Here is a 22610-nt window from a genome sequence, read left to right on the forward strand (position 1 = left end):
TTGACATTAATCCAGGTTTACTGTGAAAATTAAAACCAAGATTAAAAAAACAAAACCAAGATTAAAAGGATGGTTTAAAACTAAACCGGATTAGTGAAAACTAGGTTTAAAGTTTGGTGCAACTGGATTAATAGATAAACCTTGATTTAAACCAGATTAAGGCTTAATCTTTCTTGGTGCAAATGGCCCTAAGTGTACACTTAGCTTAACCCATTTTGACCTGAGATCAGATTCTAAAAATGACAGTTTTCTGAAAAAGCTATGTTTCTATGTCAGTCGATTTTTCAAAAATAGCAGACCTACACGCTCGTAGCGTGCCACCGGAGCTTGTAGATCTGCTATTTTTTCAATAGCTAAAGCATCACATAATGCTAACACCAAAAGGGGTTCCTGCACAAATTGTGCGATAGTTTGGCGATAACATTCATGTTGTTGGGGACAGGTTAGACAGCTCGATGGTTGCTATGGTTACTATGGTCACGTGGTGTTTGGTGGTGTCAGACAGGTAGTAAAATCAGCTGTTCACCGGTGGCATTTTCATGAATGGAGAGAGAGGGGGTGAACGGGGAATGTCCAACTTTGTCGACCGCAAATCACTTTAAACTATGCTGTGATAACTTTAATAAACATAACAAAAGCAGTACCCTGTCCTGGAGCAATGATTCTCGCATGACAACCATTAAAGCAGCGAGTCTGACAACCAAAACTTTTCCTCGATTTAGCCTCTCGGCGTCATACGACATACGGTATAGACGCCCTACATTGTCGACAAAGAGTGACACAAAACACAAGAATTGGAGCCACAGAAGGACCTGACAAGTCACACTTTGCACGCGGAGCAAACGAGCGAAACACGCAAAGCAATGGAATGATCACACACCAAGGACCGGAGCGCATTCACAACTGACAGGCGGTAACGTAACACAACCCGACCCGTTTCGTTCTTCTGTTGAATCATATTGGATCGTTTGGAACAGTTTGAGCTGGATCCACCGCCGAGTGGAAACTGTCATTGTGTTGAATACACTGTGGTTGTGTGTGCACTGCAGCCCGCCGGGCTAACGCTATTGTGTGTCAAGTCAACTGTCAAACAATTAACGTGCATCGCTGCTTGTGATCGCCGATCGCTGTGGCTGTTCTATGTGGCTGGTTGGCTTGCATTGGATCCTTATTGTGACCGTGTCATTAAACTGTACATTCAAAATGAGTGAAACGAAAGTGGATTCAAACGTTGGGAAACCGGATAAGGAAAAAAGGAAAATAAATCTCACGGAAAAGGCTCTTGCAAATAAAATTGAATTAATTCAAAAGGAACGCAAAAAGAAAGTAGACGAAATAAAGTCTCTGGCAACCTCCATGAAAGAGCTCATGAGAGATGACAAAAACATTTCAGTGGTTACAAGACAACTCAATGTTTTGATGCAACTGTCTCACACTTCTAATGAACTTCATGTCTCTTTAATGCCTCTTGTTCCATCCGATGAACAAAGAAAGCAAAATGAATGGTTCTCAAAGATTAAGAGACATACAGATGGTTTTATTGAGGATGTTAATGCCTGGTTAGAATCCTCACAAATCGGAGGACCTCAGCTAGAGGCTCATGAAAGCCCCCTGCAGTATGAAGCTGCTGAGGAGGAAAATGGAGGTGTGGGAAATGTGACTCAGTCACATCAAGTTGATGACGCTCAGGAGGATGTCAGACCATGTGACAGCATATCCAACGTAAGCAGCAAAAATCATGGTTCTAAATCCATAAGGTCAAGAGTGTCCTCAACTGCTGCTGAACGTGTCATAACCGAGGCCGATTTGGCTGCTTTAACGGCTCGGCAAAAGTTGCTTCAACAAAAGCATGCTCTTGAAGATCAAGAAGCCCACATTAGAAAACAAAAAGAACAACTACAGTTTGATTCAGACATGGCCGCATCGGTGGCTAAATTGAACGTCTTAAGAACCTCTGGGTCAGGGGTGCGAAGTGCCACTTCTAGAAAATCAGTGCTGAGTGTAGCTTCTAGGAGATCGGATGGAATGAACTCCTATTTTGAAAAGGGCCTCAACATTAATGCAAAGTCATTCATACCACACAAGGATGGAAGAGGACAACCCACTGTGGTTGGAGGCGCACGGCCAAAGGAAAAACAACCTGATGGAGCCATACCTTCCCAGGGGCCCTCAGTGCTCACACAGAGACAGAGAATGGCACCAGAGGCTACAGAGCCTCCATTGTCTTTGCATAGAGATATACAACCTCTCCCATGGGCTCTTTCTAAGAACACCAGCAGTGAACAAAACAACATGATGTCTATTATGAACAAACAAAATGAGATAACGTCAATGTTGGTGCATCAGCAATGCATCGCTTCACTGCCCAAAAGAGACATCCAGCTGTTTGATGGTGACCCTCTGCAGTATCATGGCTTTATGCAGTCATTCAAGCAGACCATAGAACGGAGGACCGACAATTCCATAGATTGCCTGCACTACCTAGAGCAATACACCAGGGGGCAGCCTCAACAGCTAGTCAGAAGCTGTCAACACATGACTGATGGCACTGGATATGATACGGCAAAGGCTTTACTCCAGGAGCACTTTGGAAATGAGCATGTCATTGCATGCGCATACATGGAGAAAATATTCTCGTGGCCATCTATTAAGTCAGAGGACGGGAAAGCTTTGCAAGCATACAGCCTGTTCTTGCGAGGATGTTGCAATGCAATGAAAGACGTGCACAACTTATGTGACTTGAACACATCCGCAAACATGCTTGCTATGATCAAGAAGCTGCCCTACAAGTTGAGGGACAAGTGGCGAACAGAAGCATGTAGCATCCAAGAAAGGCATCGCAAACGAACCATGTTCACCGATATTGTGACCTTTATTGAGCGTGAAGCGAGAATCGCTACCGACCCTGTATTCGGAGACATACAGGATGAAAGTGGAAGAGCCAAACCAGCGCCTCGTCTTCAGGCTAGAGGGAGTAGCTTTGCCACCACTTTCGCAACGGTTGAAAGAGATGCTCATTGGGAGAACAGAGACGAGGGCAGACCTGAGAAAACATGCCTTTTCTGCAAAAAGGGAGGACACACACTAGCGTCGTGCACTCTATTGGAGAGGAAAGCTCACGATGAGAAAATGGAGTTTCTGAAGAAACATGGAGTCTGCTTTGGATGCCTGTGCACTGGGCACATCAGCAGACGGTGTACGGAACGTCTGATTTGCAAGAAATGTGGCTCACGACATCCTAGCTTGCTTCACATCCACTCCGATGATAATTCAGACGCAGAGAAAGGCGGGAACAACTCAGACAGAGCTCCATTTGAAATCCACACTGGTGGTCTGACTGGGGCCGGTGATCAAGATTGCAAACTTGCCATCGTACCGGTTAAGGTGAAGTCAAGTAAAGGTCAAGGGTTAGTGGAAACCTATGCCTTCCTAGACCCAGGGAGCTCAGCGTCCTTCTGTACAGTGGGTCTGATGGAGAAGCTTGGACTTTCTGGAAGAAAAACAAGAATCCTTTTACGGACAATGGGCCAAGAGAAGGTGGTTGACAGCTGCATTGCATCAGACTTGGAAGTTGCAGGCTTGGACAGTGACCGGTACTGTGCAATGCCCAAAATCTTCGCACAACAACAGATGCCCGTCAACAGAAGCAACATCCCACGACAGCAAGATCTGGAGAAATGGCCTCATCTGAGGCATGTCTATCTGCCACAGATCAACGCAGACGTGGAAATGTTGATTGGTTTGAACGTTCCCAAAGCCTTGGAACCACTGGAAGTCATCCGAAGTATGGATGGAGGGCCATACGCAGTCAAAACAATGCTTGGATGGACTGTAAATGGACCACTTGGAGGGGATAGTAGCGACAACCCTGTGACTCCGTCCGTCAGCGTTAACAGGATCTCGGCAGTCACTCTCGATGAGCTCTGGAACCAACAGTTCAAGACAGACTTCCCTGAAAACAGTCAGGATGAATTGCAAGGGCTGTCGAGGGAGGATCGTAAGTTCTTGGAAATGGCTGATGAGACTGTGGAACTCGTTGATGGCCATTATGTTGTTGGATTGCCACTGAAGGACAAAACCATCAGCATGCCCAACAATCGTAAGGTTGCAGAGCAACGCACCCTCAACCTAAAGAGGAGGTTTAGTAGGGATGCGTCATTCCATAAGGACTACACTGCATTTATGGACAACTTGATATCCAGTGGATACGCTGAGAGAGTACCAGCTACAGGCCTGGAGCGGAGGGACTGCAAGGTTTGGTATATTCCTCATCACGGGGTATATCATCCCAAGAAAGGAAAGATCCGTGTTGTCTTTGATTGTGCAGCATCATTCCAGGGTGCATCGCTCAATGCACAGCTCCTGCAAGGACCTGACTTGACGAGTGGGCTGGTTGGAGTCTTGACCAGGTTTAGGATGGAGCCCATTGTTCTGATGTCCGACATCGAGGCCATGTTCCATCAAGTTCGAGTGCCCGAGGCAGATGCAGACTTACTTCGGTTTCTCTGGTGGCCTAATGGGGACTTCAATCAGCAAATGGTGGAATACAGGATGGTTGTCCATTTGTTTGGCGCAACATCATCACCAAGCTGTGCTAACTTTGCCCTTCGGAGGTGTGCCGAAGATAATGAAAAGCTCTTCAGCCAGAAAGTGTTTGAGACCATCATGCACAGTTTCTACGTCGACGACTGTCTTGCTTCCATAGCCTCAGAGGATGAAGCCATATCGCTCTACCAGGACTTGGTAAACCTCTGTGCCAAGGGAGGCTTTCATCTGACTAAATGGCTTAGCAACAGTCGACGCGTGTTGGCAGCGATACCGGAAGAGGAAAGAGCAAAGGAGGTTAAAGACTTGGATTTGGACCACGACATCCTACCAGTCGAGAGGGCACTGGGAGTGCGTTGGTGTGTCCAGTCTGACACCTTTAAGTTCAGTATAACCTTTCAGGACAGGCCACTGACACGTAGAGGAATCCTTTCTACCGTCAGCTCTTTCTATGACCCTCTTGGAATCCTGTCCCCTGTGGTCTTCACAGCTAAAAGGATTATTCAAGACCTATGCCGGAAGGGACTAGGATGGGACGATGTCATACCAACATCTGCAGCACAGGAGTGGGCCGACTGGCTTAAGGAGTTACATCTGTTGGAGGGCTTCAGCGTCAGACGATGTGTAAAACCACCCAACTTTGGAGAAGCAACCAGCGCCCAGTTGCATCACTTCGCTGACGCAAGTGAAGAGGGATACGGCACCGTCACCTACCTGCTGTTGCGCAATGACCATTCCCAGGCTCACATTGCCTTCATAATGGGAAAATCCAGGGTGACACCTTTAAAGCCTGTGACCATCCCACGTATGGAGTTGACTGCGGCTGTCGTGGCAGCTCGCATGGACAAGCTATGGAGGAAGGAGCTAAGACTGCAATTGCAAGACTCAGTGTTCTGGTCAGACAGCACCTCCGTGCTGAAATACATTAAGAACGAATCATCAAGGTTTCGCATCTTTGTGGCGAACAGAGTCACAGAGATCCTCAAGATGTCCGAGGCATCACAGTGGAGGTATGTGAATACATTGCACAACCCTGCAGATCTTGCCTCCAGAGGTATGAGGGCGGAGCTGTTTCTCAAGAATGAGACATGGATATCTGGACCTCCATTTCTCACGCAACCAGAGGAGACTTGGCCTGTTAACCCAGACAACTTGGGAGAACTTCCCTCTGGAGATCCTGAGGTTAAGGTGTCAGCCGCCATCGTCTCTGTGGAAGAAGAGGAGGAAGATAATGTGACACGTTTGATCAACCGCAGTTCATCTTGGAGACACCTCACAAGAGTAATGGCATGGATCCTGAGGCTCAGAACCTTACTTTGGAACAACAGGAAGAGGAGAGAAGTCACTGGACGTGATTCTCAGTCAGCATCAAATGGAACTCGACACAAAGATGTTCTCGACAAGGAGGTTTGTCTCTCATTGGAAGAGATCAAAGGAGCTGAACTGGAGATCATTAAGTTCTGTCAAAGAAGACGGTTCCCTGAGGAGTTCTCTTGCCTTGAAAAGGGAGAGCGTGTGAAAGGGAACAGCCACATTTACAAACTCAGTCCGATGCTGGAAGATGGTGTGTTGAGAGTCGGAGGCCGACTTAGTAAGGCTGCCATGCCCGAAGAGTCTAAACATCAAGCCATAATAGCTAAAGATCTCCACATATCAGACCTAATCCTACGGCAGATACATCAAGACGTTGGCCATGGCGGTAGGAACCACATGTTGTCAAGGCTGCGCCAGCACTACTGGATCCCCGCTGCAGGGGTTGCCATAAGGAAGATCATTTCTAGATGTGTCATCTGTCGTCGGCTACATGGAGCCGCAGGTCAACAACAAATGGCAGATTTGCCTAGTGACAGAGTGTCAACAGGAGAACCTCCGTTCACCTATGTCGGGGTCGACTATTTTGGCCCATTCGATATCAAGCGTGGCAGGAGTCTTGTGAAAAGATATGGAGTGATCTTCACATGTTTGACAATAAGAGCCGTGCACATTGAAGTTGCCTCATCCTTGGACACCGACTCATTCGTCAACGCCTTGAGGCGCTTCATTGCGAGAAGAGGACAAATCAAAGAGCTGCGCTCTGACAATGGCACCAATTTCATCGGTGCAGAGCGTGAGCTGAAACGAGCTATTGAAGGATGGAACCTGCAGCAGATCAATGACGTGCTCTCTTTGAAAGGAATCAAGTGGACGTTTAACCCTCCTACCGGATCACATCACGGCGGAGCATGGGAGAGGTTAATTCGCTCCATCAGGAAGATTCTTAATTCCACCTTGAGGACACAGAGTCTGGATGAGGAGGGACTCCATACAGTACTCTGTGAAGTGGAGTCGATTCTCAACAGTAGACCTCTCACTAAGGAATCCACAGACCCGAATGACTTGGAGGCTTTAACACCCAATCATCTTCTGCTCCTGAAAGTCAAGCCCAGTTTACCACCTGGCCTGTTCCACAAGGAGGACAGCTACGCACGCAGGAGATGGAAGCAGGTGCAATACATTTCGGATCTCTTCTGGAAGAGGTGGGTTAAGGAATACCTGCCACAATTACAGGAACGGCAGAAATGGACAAAAATCAAGCGGAACTTCACCTCCGGCGACATAGTGCTCATAATCGATGATTCTGCACCACGTAACTCCTGGATCATTGGGAGGATTACAGAGACAATTCCAGATCGGAATGGACTTGTTCGACAGGTCCGGATCAAGACCCGGACCAGCCTTCTATGCAGACCTGTGACAAAGATCTGCCTTCTTCAGGAGTCTATGGAGTCGTAAAGGCTTCGCTCCTTTTCCAAGGATTTGGATTTACTTTTTCCCTGACATTGGGGTACGCTTCACTCCTTTTCCAAGGACCTGGATTTACTTTTTCCCTGATATTGGAGTACTTGACTTTTTTCATGACTTTGAATTCGTTTTGATTTTGCGTGGGGTTCTTTTCAAGACCGGCAATGAACTATGAACTTCTTGCGCACAAAAAAATCGCAAAAAGAAAAGGTGTGAAAATAATGTAATGTAACCATTTTTCAACATGAACTGAACCTATGCATTGATAATTATTACTGTCTTATTATGTAATAATTAGGGGCCGGAATGTTGGGGACAGGTTAGACAGCTCGATGGTTGCTATGGTTACTATGGTCACGTGGTGTTTGGTGGTGTCAGACAGGTAGTAAAATCAGCTGTTCACCGGTGGCATTTTCATGAATGGAGAGAGAGGGGGTGAACGGGGAATGTCCAACTTTGTCGACCGCAAATCACTTTAAACTATGCTGTGATAACTTTAATAAACATAACAAAAGCAGTACCCTGTCCTGGAGCAATGATTCTCGCATGACAACCATTAAAGCAGCGAGTCTGACAACCAAAACTTTTCCTCGATTTAGCCTCTCGGCGTCATACGACATACGGTATAGACGCCCTACACATGTGATTATTCACTATTCACGCTGACTCAATGCATGGCATGCATACGTACATGAAGTGGAAAATGTGTAGCTCAGACTAAATGATAAAGTCAATAAGTAACATCAGATGAATGACCATCAATCACCATGTGGATGAGATAATGAGCACCATGAAATGTCTTGGTCTAATTACACCATCTTGGTCTTATTGCCACCCAGACCAAAGCTTCAAGATTGGGACGTAAATGGTAAATGGTGCATTTATATAGCGCCTTTATCCAAGGCACTTTACATAGATGTGTGCATCACATTCACCCATTCACACACACATTCATACACCTTTACATAGATTGTGCATTACATTCACCCATTCACACACACATTCATACACCTTTACATAGATTGTGCATTACATTCACCCATTCACAGTTTTCACACACACATTCATACACCTTTACATAGATTGTGCATTACATTCACCCATTCATTCACACACACATTCATACACCGATTGCGGCGGAAGCCATGCAAGGCACCAACCAGCACATCGGGAGCAATTCGGGGTTCAGTGTCTTGCCCAAGGACACTTCGACATGTAGACAGGAGGAGGAGCCGGGATTCGAACCGCCGCCCCATGGATCATTGGACGACCTGCTCTACCTCCTGAGCCACAGTCGCCCACATATGCCAAAGAAAGGTCTAAGAATAGGAAATTAGACATTCACCGAAATCTCCTGCGGGTTTGTGAGAAGTGGAACCCTAATTAGGATTAAATCTAGCTGGTTAAATAGCGCTTGTGCAATTTATTTTCTGAGCCTTTAAACATTAAGCAAGTCCGATGACTTCACAGACTTTGTTCTCACGCCAGAACTCTCAATAAGCAGAAAAAGAAAAAAAAAACAGCTTGCCCTTATATGGAGACAACCTAGGGAATGCCTCGTCAGTGCACTGACCAATCAACTGCCTCGCCAGTGCACACTGGACCAATCAACTGGAGCAATTTGTTTTCATTTAATTCAACAGGAGCTTCAGAAGACAAAATAAGATCAGAGAGGCCGGGGAGCCACTGCAGGCCTATAGCGGAATTCCTCCTGATCTTTTACATCCATTTACATCTATTAGGTATAATTTATACAGTTATTTTCAGCAACGGTTGTACAAGAAAGTATAAATGAGGCTTTAACTGACAGTGGTATAGAAGGAAACAGAGGAAAAAGTGATGAGGCACGCACAGAGTGATTCCTTCCAGATGAGATGTCGCAGCCTGGGGTCAAGTCCTCCGAAACAGAGCTATGTGTGTGAGATGTCAGCTGTAGGTATACCTACCTCTCTGTTAACAGAGCTATGTGTATGAGATGTCAGCTGTAGGTACCACTACCTACCTCTCTGTTAAAACAGAGCTATGTGTATGAGATGTCAGCTGTAGGTACCTACCTCTCTGTTAACAGAGGTAAAAACAGAGCTATGTGTATGAGATGTCCGCTGTAGGTACGTACGTAATGTTCCTCTCTGTTAAGAGAGGTAAATATTTGAGGGCTTTGCTTTAAATTACTTTTTACAAGACTCTTGTGTATAGGTTAAATGGGAGGGGGATTATGTTGGTTAGCTTGAGCCACGCTCAAAATGCTCAACACCAGGTTTATTATAAGCCGGGATAACTTCAACCCAATAGGCAATTTGAAACCAGAAAATCTGATTTTTACAAATTGGCATACAGTTTATTGATGTTATTTAATTTTAAGTAAGATAAAATTAAGAATACATGGTCAATAAGATATTGACCAGTGAATTTCATAAGAGTCAAAAACAGTCATGACAAAACCTAGAAATTCAAATCTAGCTCTATGGGCGATGCAGACAACACAAACATGGATTATATGGCATGACAAAACTCACAGAATATGTATTATTATAATAACACTCACTGTTGAACACTGAAAAATAATTCAGCCATCACCCAACAGAGGGGTGGCATCAGTTGTGCAAACTGAACTAAGTAACTACGTAACCGTCTATGACGGTTTGTCCAAATTTCACCAAAAGTGCTGCATAATACATACAGTAGGCCACCGTTTCTGTTTGTTTACGTCACATTCATTGCAGCAAGAGAGAAAAAGAGGGAGAAACAGACAGAGGGTAGAGCCTAATTAACCCGTGCGATGATGTCAGACATAGCTTTATGATCAGCAAGCGATCGAGAGACACACAGAGAGAGAGAGATATAATCTCACAATAACATGATGGGGCCATAGGTCAAGATGATCAATGGATTCAGGAGAAAGCCTTGTGAAAGAGGCAAGTCTTTAGCCCTCCCTCGATAAAAAAAAGGCTTCTAAATCCTAAAACATTTCTGAAAAACACATGTTTCTATGTCAGTGGTGCTCTACCTTTTTCATGTCAAGGACCCCCACAATTATCTCTATTGGGCCACGGACCCCCATCTCAAAATATGTAGTTCCAGGGACCCCCCAGAAGCAAATATTTTAGTAAAAAATGTTCGCTCTGAATGTCTGAAACATATATTCAAAGATTTGCGACACATTTTCACGGTTTAAAAAAAATAGCAGCCCTACAAGCTCGTAGCGCACCACTCGGTGGCACGCTACGAGCTTGTAGATCTGCTATTTTTCAATAGCTAAAGCATAACATAATGCTAACACCAAAAGGGGTTCCCGCCGAAAATGGCTTAAAAGAGTCAATGGACTGTGGCGCTCTGAGGTGGGCGAGGTGGGCAGGGAGGGCGTTCCACAGTTCGGGGCCAACTGTGCAGAAGGCCTGGTCTCCCATGGTGCGTATAGGTTGACCTAGACAGGGTTGAGGCAGTATGTGTGTGTGTTTCAGGGAGACTAATTCCTGGGGAGAGGGTGGGTAGAGGGTGGGGGTGACGACTATTTTGAAAGGAGTTCTTAAGCACAATGGTTCACAAAATCAAATGTGATTTTGGGACAACTACACATTATTATTGCAATATATACAACTGTACAACATGTACATTCCAAAAATACTTTTGGAATGTATTTTAATGTTTTTCCCCACAAATCCTCAGAAAAATAGCAGATCTACAAGCTTATCACCATACAACAAGTTGTGACCTAGATCTGCTATTTACACTAGTATGAATACAGGTGAGCCTTTTTGAAAAAACGATGTCTTGTGTGTGCACAAAGTGCACAAATGTGAAGCTCAAGATAAGTTAACGGCCGTGTCATTGCAGTGATACATTACATGGGCCGTTTCAGTGTCTTGATAGAACTCTTCTGGCTGAACTTTGATGTCGGTGGAAGAATGCAAAAGAAGAAGAAAACATTTACGTGTTCTCTGTGTGGATGACAAGTTGCTGAGAGACGTTGTGCAGCCTGGAAACTTGTGATCATCTGACCATGTTTACAGTCCTTAATGCTGTGTTAAAGGACCACTTCACCACTTTTCAACCTATCTTAATAGGTACTCACTAATAATCTTGAAAAAATGGCACGATTTTTTTCTACTCAGTCTGTGTCTCATAGGACGGCTGTGGGCAGTTTAGAAACCGTCTTCCAGTGACATCATCGTTAGGCAGATTATTTTTGCAACTTTTCAGGACTAGAAAGCCTGCGGTTTCTATTAGCTTGTATTCCCCATCGATGATGTCACTGGAGGACGGGTTTCTGAACTGCCCACAGCCCTCCTATGAGACACAGATCGAATAGAAAAACAATTGCACCATTTTATCATGATTATTAGTGAGGACCTATTATATGAAGATAGGTTGAAAAGTGGTGAAGTGGTCCTTTAAAGGTAAGCTGTACGACAGTGCAGCTCCACTTCAATTGGACTTGTATGAGGATTAATTTCGAAAGTATTTAAATTGAATCTGTTATTATCCATGCACAACAATCCCATGTCATGGTTATGACATGCTATAGTTGGATTTACAGCGTGCTTGAATTCTCTACCATTATTGTAGAGAATGTGTTTTAGTTTAATACCAACTAATATATACTTTTCAGGACTGATCTTCAGATGAACAGTCTCCGTGAATGCAACAACAAACCAGCAACTGTGTCCGAGCAGTGTTCAATGCCATATGGCTTCTGCAGGACCTTACATTAACAAATTAAATTGTATGCAATAATACATAATCTACTGCCGATTGTCCAGAAGATAAAGTTAGGTCGTTCAGCTGCAAAACAACAGGTCCACAACATGAAACTATACACTGCAACCTGCATGCAACATGTTTAGAACATGAAGCTACACTGCAACATGTTTAGAACATGAAACTACACTGCAACCTGCATGCAACATGTTTAGAACATGAAACTACACTGCAACCTGCATGCAACATGTTTAGAACATGAAACTACACTGCAACCTGCATGCAACATGTTTAGAACATGAAACTACACACTGCAACCTGCATGCAACATGTTTAGAACATGAAACTACACTGCAACCTGCATGCAACATGTTTAGAACATGAAACTACACTGCAACCTGCATGCAACATGTTTAGAACATGAAACTACACACTGCAACCTGCATGCAACATGTTTAGAACATGAAACTACACTGCAACCTGCATGCAACATGTTTAGAACATGGAACTACACTGCTACCTGCATGCAACATGTTTAGAACATGGAACTACACTGCAACCTGCATGCAACATGTTTAGAACATGAAACTACACTGCAACCTGCAGGCAACATGTTTAGAACATGAAACTACACACTGCAACCTGCATGCAACATGTTTAGAACATGGAACTACACTGCAACCTGCATGCAACATGTTTAGAACATGAAACTACACTGCAACCTGCAGGCAACATGTTTAGAACATGAAACTACACTGCAACCTGCATGCAACATGTTTAGAACATGAAACTACACTGCAACCTGCATGCAACATGTTTAGAACATGAAACTACACTGCAACCTGCATGCAACATGTTTAGAACATGAAACTACACTGCAACCTGCATGCAACATGTTTAGAACATGAAACTACACTGCAACCTGCATGCAACATGTTTAGAACATGAAACTACACTGCAACCTACATGTAACATGTTTAGAACATGAAACTACACTGCAACCTGCATGCAAGTGCAACATGTTTAGAATGAAACTACATTAGCTAAACATGTTGCATGCAGGCTGCAGTTGGTTTACAACTAAGTGCAAGCGGGTGACAGACAAAATTAGAAAACAAAGTGGCTACTCTGTTTTATTTTTGTATTATTATAAATGTTATGTCTCTTATTTTACCCCCGTTTAAGTTGTTTATTAATTATTTCTGTGAAACATAACCATGTGATCCCTTTCTTTGTATATTAGTTATGTACTCAACCTATTGGTTTTATACCTGTGTACAGTATATATGTTGTTTGTATGTCTGGCCTCGTGGGGAAAGATAGTGGGTGGGTGGGGAGGACTGGGAAAGGAGTTGTGGGAGAAAATGTAAAAAACAAAGAGTTGTATTTTCTTTCTGTGAAACTTGCATATGATGTCATACTCTTTGAATAAAATGTATTTAAAGAAAACAACAGTGGATTCTATCAAATGCATGTTAAGAGGAACCTATGCAAATCTGCTATATGTAATGAAGATACGATAATGGTTATGGTGGCAACATATTCAAATATGAATGCAAATACAACTGTACAAGGCCTGACATTTCTGTATGGCCTGTCTTTTCAGCACAGTACTGTATGTGATCACTTGTCATCATATTCATAGCGTACTGTACTGTACAGGCAACATCTCCTGTCACCCGAGGAATTATTCCTGTGATGCTGTCATGCATGCACACACACACACACACACACACACACACACACACACACACACACACACACACACACACACACACACACACACACACACACACACACACACACACACACACACACACACACACACACACACACACACACACACACACACACACACACACACACACACACACACACACACACACACACACACACACACACACACACACACACACACACACACGGATGTGGCTGGTTGGTTTGCACAAGCATCCTTAGTTTTTCGGCTTAAAATTTCACCGGTGGTTATATTGACTATAAAGCTAGAAATTCCTTCTAACGGAATGCATTCTTAATGTAAATCCTATAACTTTTGTTACAGGCAAATATAACCAGACAGAAACAAATTTACTTTACTTAAGGAGATGATGATCGATTGCTCTACTTTTGTTGTGAAGGTTAGGGAGAGTTTAACTGGTTTTATGTTAACATTTAATTTACCCACATGACCTTCAATGTGTTTGGATTACGGTACTGCTCTCTGCAGGGTCTCTACAGTGTATATATGGACTATACCTCTCACTCATCGACACGGCTATAACATGCATGTTTGTAGTAGAGTCATGTGTGTGTGTGATAACAGAGTGCACTGCCAAAACACACACACACACACAGCAGGTCCAGGCTGATGTGACCATATAAGGGTCCCTAGGAATTCTGCACAAAAACACACACAGCCGACGCGCAGAAGAATGAAGAATGGGGGACACGAGCTGCTCCAAACTAATGTTCTCTCCCAGCAGCTTTCATTCACCGTGTCTGCCAAAGTGTATAAAGGCTAACTAAAAGCAGAGGTTCTCTAACGTTGTCATGTCAAGGAAAAGGACCCCCAAAATTATTTGTCTGCTGGACCCCCCAAACTGCAGGAAATATGTTGTGCCCAACATGGGGACAGCAGTACAAGAATTGTATTGATAAAATATTCCAACTTTTCTTAATGTTTTTCCCCCAAGATATTTTGAAAATACCTGATCTACACAATTAAGCTCCGAACTTTTTCAAATAGCTGATGCAAAGGGTTAAAAGTGGTGAAAATGATTGTGCTATATTAATCTGTTCCGCTGGGGACCCCCTGGCATCCCCTTAGGGACCCCCTGGAAACCCCCTTAGGAACCCTTGGTCTGATTTCACTTTGAGAACCAGTGGCATAGAAAGCAATGGCATTAGCCTATATATTCACCAATGAGAGACAGTTTTGTGCAGACAAAAAAAGCAACAACTATGGCAAAACTTTATCAATATTAGCATACCCCCTCCAAGAAGACATGTCTATCATAATATACTCCATAAATAGTATACTACAATCAGCTCTTTAGTGATGCTTTTAAAAAGAGAAAAGGCTTAAATTCCAACAACACAAATCTATAAGTTATCTAAAAGAAAAGTTATCTGATAAACAATAAACAACAACAACAACAACTCTACAGAACAAATTACCTGTAGCCATATATGTGAGGCACTTTGTAAACTTGTTTTTTAAAAAGTGCTACAATACAAATAAAGTTATCATTATCATTACCTGTGAAATGAGAAAAGGTCTGTAGATACTATCCCCATCCCCCTCGTGTATAGCGAAGCCCCACGGCGCGCCTCCCTGCACGGTGATACAGATGTAGTCCCCGGTACCCATGGTCTGGTGCTCCTCCGCAGCTCCGTGCAGTGCGCTAGGCTACTACAACCATCAAGTTGTCAAGTCAAAAAGACCCACCACCACCACCGAGCAGAACCCCCAGGAAACTAAAGTCCAGCAGTGTGTTGTCATTCCCATCCCCTCTCTCTAGACCTGCATCATGCAGGTCCAACCCGCTCTGAAACGTCACGGGGAACGAATGGTCCCGCCTGCCTCAGCCTGCCATGCATGATGCATGCAGCATGCGCGGTTGTTTGGACTGACCTGTTGCGCTCCTCACGGCTCACTCCCCCGCCCCGCTGTCCCCTCCCCAAAAAAGGCATATATTAGGCAATGTCGGGACCGGGGGGAAACCTTGTATGTCCAAAACATTTAGCCTTTCAAATCAAGAAATTGGGCGACATTTGATGTTTATAGCAATATCAGCTGTTAGCAGAATGGAATGGATCCACAATTTGGAACACAGTTTTCAATTCCATTCCAATCATATATGCTATAGGCCTAGAATCCCTAGATGAAATGTAATACCGGTATACATAGACGCTCAAGCTATAAAACCCTATAATTTTGCTATACTTTTTAATGTTTTATGAAAAACTAACTACTGAAATATGGAGATATGAGGTTTCGAGTTTCGACATGCCTGCCTGCATGACTAAAAGGCAAAGCAGTGGATGAAGTTATGATTGCTTAATATCTCATCTCAATTTATATTTCCTTGATATGTTCATCCATGCAATTTCCTTAAAGAGGTCAGTATAGGCCTAATTGATTTTATAAGCGGTTTAAAAGTCATTCTAATATTGTGTTTTCTCCAAACTTATAGGCCCCTAATCTCGGCACCACTGGAAAAGATCGAGTGTCTCACCATTGTCATTTGAAATTAAATAAAGGTTGATAATGATCAATCTATATCAGAATGTATACATATTGCGTGCATGCAAACAATCAATCAATCAGGGACTTGTTTTGCACTGTCCAATAAACGCATGATCATTATCATGGCTGCAGGCTACATTGTTTATTGTATTGGGTTTTATTTGACGCTATATGGGCTGGCACTGCTGTTAAATTAATCATAAATCAAGGCTAATGGGCGAAACCAAATAAGACACTGTCAAACTCAATCACATATTGCATCTGATCTTAGATCTATCTATGTTATAATTAACTTTTTGCTTGCTACTTTATTGCCTGACAATATAGAAAACACAGCCTGTGTTAAGTCATTTCAAATAATATAGTTTTTTCCATCTTTCTTAATATTATTAGTCTAATATTTTGTTTAATTTTGAAATACTACACAAACTACCTAATTTGTCAGGCTAAATTGCTATCACCGTCCTTCAGTATCGACGCAGTGCCGGCTGATGTGATGCCTATAATATGCTATGCTGACGTGTGATCGCTCGGAAATCGCCGATCCACAAGCTCACAGCGCGTTGCGGACTCGATGCGCCGAGAGCTTGTGGCTCGGCTATTTTCGGCGGCGCTGCACCGCCCAACGGCGAAGTATACTACTACTCTACTCACTCACGCATGCGCACGGGCGGCGCCGTGAGTGTGCGCCTAGTGGCTTGGGAGCTTTTATTGGCATGAGAAAACAAACGTTTACGCAATAAGTAATAATAATAAGTGTCACAATACAAACAGTTGAAAATGCGGTTAATTATATACAGTTGGAAGTGGGTACAGCATTTTGTAAACAGAGCCATGTCACATTGCATCGTTAATGTAGATGTTATAACAGGTAGGCTTTTAGCTTTTTTTTGCAGTCACTTTGGGACTTAATGGCAGCATTTTTCCCAGGAGGACTATTTAATTTAAATAGTATACAGAAAACTCAGAATTAAGATCTGTGTAAAAGGTAGCAACTAGCAACTCCTGTTGTGGTTACAGGTATTAGCTTTATTTTTTTTAACAAATAGCTGCACGCAGATTTAAGATCTGTTTAAAGGTAGCAACTATATATAAACTATAGCAACTCTGTTGTGTTTACAATACATGTGCAAGGTCCAGCGGTCTAGCACTCTGATAAGTCAATTCACTCGGTATAGTTGTATTAGTTTGCAGCACGTCGGCGGATACACAAAAACTGTAGTAAAGTGGGCGTGCAGCGTCTATAATATCATGTCATGTGGACGTGTTAAAATGTCCGGATACAGTGAGTAGGCGGTTCTCTAAAGAGCGGATCTGAGCACCGAGCAGCAAATAAAAACATCCAGGCTTGTCCTCACGAACCTCTGGAAGAAGAGCTGGACAGAGTAACAACGGAATGCGGAAGTGGCAGTGCTCATTCTATCTCAATGGGATAGTTCCAATGTTAGTAAGAGAGCGGCGACACCGAAACTATATAGCGTTGACTCCCATCCCATTGTAAACAACGGAATGCGGAAGTGCTCGTTCTATCTCAATGGGATAGTTCCAATGTTTGGAACTATATCGGCGAGATCAAAGAGGCGTGTCGCTATATTACTCTCCTACTGTTACTGTACCACTCTGGGTAGCTGAACTGGTGACGACGCGAGGCTCCATTCAGTCAGACAGTCAGCCTCGGTGGAGTCAGTGCGTAATAAAACGTAACATAGCGACCCGGTGGTGCCGTGGTGGACGGTGGAGTTTGACGTGGCACTCTTGAGTCCGCTTCCCTTCTTCCTTCTGGTCTGCTTTCACTATATCTGACTGCAGAACACATCATCACCACCACCACCACCCATACAGACAGACACAACACGGGATTCTAGACACATTCTGCCTCTTAAAACCAGGTTAGTAGTAATATTATAATAATGCGATAACGCCAAAAAAAAAACCCTGTGCGATGCTGATGTGGAATGGAATGTATGTCACCCCAAAGCCGACACGACTTTAGTATTCAAGATGCTGCTGTCTGTCGCAAAGCAGCTATAGGAAACTTTGAGGCAATTTCCGTGTTCATATTTTAAGATGTTTTGTGTATGGTCTATCTATATACGGTTGTAATTATACCGTAGTCCCCCGGCGCTGCATTGTTCGTTGCACTTGAAAATAATAAGACGCATTATGCACTATATGCAGCCGACATTATTATGATCAATCTAATGATGCAATTGTGAGGTGGTTATTCGGACCGTATGGCTAGTGGAGGAAAAGGCATGGATGCTCATAGATTTTGGTGGTCATAACGGTCTTTGACGTGGCAATTCTTCCGGGGGTTTAGTGGGCATGAGACAGTGGCAGCATAGGGCTAACTTTGTTGATCAATTATTACACTAGTAGTGATCAATATGTGATCTTGATTATTATTGCATTCATTCAACTATATGTTTTGCAATGAGTTTTACAGGAGGGGCACTGTATTGTAATGTACTGTAGAGATAAATATAAAGGAGCGGCAGATATGGTGTAACTACTAACCAGGCATTATTTGTTGTTGGCCTAACTGTAAGTCTACTTGGAAACAGCTGTGCAACTTATACTTAAGCTCCTGTATTGACTGTTCCTCTGTCTACATATACTGTAGGACAGGACAATTGATTTATTCTAACGAGATGTTGCTTTTTTGTTTACAAGCTTAACTACAGCAGAATCCACAGGGCTTTAGTTTACACGCTGTTAGGCCAAGGCCATATACCCTTCAAATTACCATAAGATGAGTTCGTTTATACTGTATACACAAATATAATTCCAGCCATTAAAAAAAAGAAGATTGTCCAATCCACCATTAAATAGTATACTATCAAAGTATTGAAAGGACACAGCTATAGGGCCTAAATTAGTTGCTCTAGTCTAGGCCTGTGTTATAGAAAACAATCGCTGGAGGAGGAGTGTGCTATCAAAGATAAGCCCGGCTTATCTCTCAGGAGTACAGTGTCAAAGGTTCGTGTTACACATGCGGCTGTTGGTGTTTATACATCAGCTGTTATAGCGCTGCGGTCACTTGGATTAATCTACAACAATCTAACAATATGGTATAAAGGCCACAATGATGCAAGAATTCAAAGACCAAAAACTATAAGCAAGACTTAAGACGTATACTACTGCAATGTATAACTGAATGAAGTCATCGTACAGGTAAACGTCATCATGATAGGAGATTAACCCATTTTTACCTGAGATCAGATTCTAAAAATGTTCTTCTACGTCCTGACAGTTTTCTGAAAAAGCTATGTTTCTATGTCAGTCGTTCTTAGTATTTTCAAAAATAGCAGAACTACTAGCTCGTAGCACGCCACTCGGTGGCGCGCTATGAACTTGTAGATCTGCTATTTTTCAATAGCTAAAGCGGGTGCAGTACTTAGTTTAGACAGTTTTTGGTTTAGACTAGTCATTGGTTAGACCAGTCATTATAGTCCTACAACTACAACCTGTCTCAAACCCTCAGCCTAAACCTAACCTCCCACGGGGCAGCACACCTAAACCTAACCTTAACCCATGTCTAACCAATGACTACCGTAGTCTAAACTAAGTAAGCACCCCGCTAAAGCATAACATAATGCTAACACCAAAAGGGGTTCCCACTTCCCACCCAGAATGCTTTAAACATATCAGGATGGAAGGGTATATAGTATACAAAACAAATCTAACACGGAATATTTTTTTGAAATTTCACAGGCTGTGTGTCACTCAGAACCCATTCGTCTTGGTTGGTATGAGAAGACCCTGACAGACAAGTCATCCCCATAAGATCCCCCACCCACCAGAATGAGTCAACCGGGTTATGTCGCGACACCCCCTTACTCCCAGGCCCAGCCCGGGATGGGGGGCTACCCCGCCGGCGGCTTTGGGTCGGGTCCGGTCGCTCAGCCCATGTACAGCCACTACGGCGGACCGCCACAGGCCTTCTCCGTTGCTCCGCCAGCAGGTGAAGTGTGTCTTACATTACATTACAGTGTTGCTGCTTTGAATTTCCCCCCATCGTCGTCAAACAATGCATAAAGACATTCTTAACCTATTTAGGCCTGACGTCGACATTTTTTAAAATGTCTTTTTTTTCTGAAAAACCTCATGTTTCTAGATCAGTGGTTCTCAATATTTCATGTCAAGGACCCTCAAAAATATATGGAAATTGGCCGCTGACCCCCCATCTGAAAATGTGTTGTTTCAGGGACCACCTCCCCAGAAGCAAAGATTTGAGTTAAAAACGTTCACTCTGAAAGAGTATATATATTCAAAGCTTTGCACCACATGTTCATGATTTTTCAAAAAATAGCAGACCTACAAGCTCGCTATGAGCTTGTAGATCTGCTATTTTTCAATAGCTATAAAGCATAACATAATGCTGACACCAAAAAGGGGTTCTCGCCCAAAATGGGTTAAAAAAGATTTACCTATAGACACGTTTGGTCTTGTTACAATACCCGGTCTGGAAGGTGTACATTACATCACGTTCATTCTCCCAGAGGATCAGTGTGTAGTCTGGATGTAGTCGGGTTACACTGACTACATCATTCACAACCTCCTTCAAATAGATTTGAAAACATACCTGAAGTACGTGTCATAAGACTGAAAAATGCAGCTGACCTACTGTACTATAGTATTCGTGTACTGTAAATTTAATTCACCTGACGCATCAATAAAGGATTTGCTTTCCCAGGCTTTTCCTCCAGGCATGGATGCTATTTATGTATCCGACATTACCATGTAATTATTTTAGACATATACAGCAGTGTGAATTATACAATCTTCTATTTTTGAAAGACTGAGCATGGCAGGAATGTCTTAATTTGTCATGTTATGTTACAGTATGTTACAGTATAGTAGGCCCCTAATTACTACTAAGCACTGTTTTGAAAAATCACAACGCATCTTGAAAGGAATATAGCTTGTTGTGTTTAATTTAATGTCTAGTCTTAAATTTAAACAGCTATTTGAAATGTGAATTGTAACATAGCTGCGTTGTTCCAAAGGAACTGTGTATACTTTTAAACAGGGGAAAGCCAATGATGAATTGATGCATGGATAGATAGATGGTGGTCGACGTGTCTTATTGTTTTTTTTAACCACTTCAACCCTATATATACGTATACTTCATTGACCGCGAATCCGCGACACACCCACACCCTCCTTTTTTTGAGTGGTGCCACCACTCCTACAACCAGCAATGTCCGTGTTCAACTATGTGTTCTGTTCACCTATGTATGTATGTATTAATGAGCACGAGTATGACTGAGTACCAGTGGGGGCGCTGTTAGCCAGAAACAGAGAGAGAGAGAGATAGTATTAGTGCTGCACTGTTGCCTGCTAATGAGAGAGAGAGAGGAGAGGAGAGGAGGGGGGGGAGGGGAGTTGCACCACTCAGTTCACACGGGTGTGATTTTTCTCTATGCTGAGAGTAGCCCATACAAGCTCACATGTGTGAGCTTGACTCAAATACACCAAATTAAGGCCAAGTGTGGACAAGGACAGACGCACGCCTTCACACCGCACCACACCAACAGACGTAGGAGGACGCTATAGGCAGGAAGCAAACCATAGTACAGCGGTGGCCGAACGGTTTGCGGAACGGTCTTGATATCGGAAGGTCGCTAGTTCGTATCCCCGGACCGGCACGTTAAAATTACCACCGCTGAAGTGCCCTTGGACAAGGCATTGAACCCCTACCATGAAATGTTCTATGAGCAGGGCCTGGCTGTAAACAAGTTATTGAGCTTAGTCCTAGAAACCTCAGTGCCTGTGATCCCCCAAGAACACACAAGGCAGGTACAGAGCCTCCTGTTGGCTCTGGCATAAGAGAAAAGTCAATGGGCTGGGGTGTGGTGGACGCTGGTTGGCTGCACCTGGCCGACAGGACACTGCTCCATGGATGCGGTGGTGCCCTGATGGCCCGGGTTTGGCTGATCGGTGGTGGTTCCGACCTCGGTTGGTGCAGGCTGCAGTAGATCTGGATATTTTCACTAAACTTTCAGATACCTTTTGCCAAATGTTTGGCCTTTAATGACATGCCTAGAATCGCGAGGACGCTAAGATTCATGTGGTAAGGAAAGGAAAGGTACTATGTTGTTTACCCAGGGTAACTGGACTATAAGCTCAAGAACTTGTTTACAGCCAGGCCCTGCTCATAGAACATTTCATGGTATAGAGGTTCAATGCCTTGCCCAAGGGCACTTCAACGGTGGTAATTTTAACGTGCCGGTCCGGGGATATACGAACTATAGCGACCTTCCGATATCAAGACCGCTCCGCAAACCGTTCGGCCACCGCTGCCCCCACGTTCATTCCTCTACAAAGTGTCGTT

General features: G+C 43.6%; 2 protein-coding genes across 2 annotated transcripts in view; one reads left to right on the top strand and one right to left on the bottom strand.

The window, feature by feature from the left end:
- LOC308335909 (synaptopodin-2-like) overlaps window positions 1-15519 on the bottom strand; it is a gene marked incomplete at its 3' end in the record, with an annotated part of 32868 nt that extends 17349 nt beyond the window's left edge. The window contains exon 1 of the mRNA XM_080793131.1: window positions 15284-15519. Within this exon, the coding sequence (XP_080649257.1) occupies window positions 15284-15394 (111 nt within the window). The 5' untranslated portion in view covers window positions 15395-15519. The remainder of the gene's footprint in view (window positions 1-15283) is intronic.
- Window positions 15520-17977: 2458 nt separating this feature from the next.
- The window catches only part of sec24d (SEC24 homolog D, COPII coat complex component), a 56642-nt gene continuing 52009 nt past the window's right edge, over window positions 17978-22610 (top strand). The window contains 2 exon segments of the mRNA XM_080792463.1: window positions 17978-18162; window positions 19988-20237. Coding sequence (XP_080648589.1) covers window positions 20078-20237 — 160 coding nt within the window. The 5' untranslated portion in view covers window positions 17978-18162; window positions 19988-20077.

Source organism: Protomyctophum bolini (genome assembly GCF_963924005.1).
Source record: "Protomyctophum bolini genome assembly, chromosome: 20".
NCBI lineage: Eukaryota > Metazoa > Chordata > Actinopteri > Myctophiformes > Myctophidae > Protomyctophum > Protomyctophum bolini.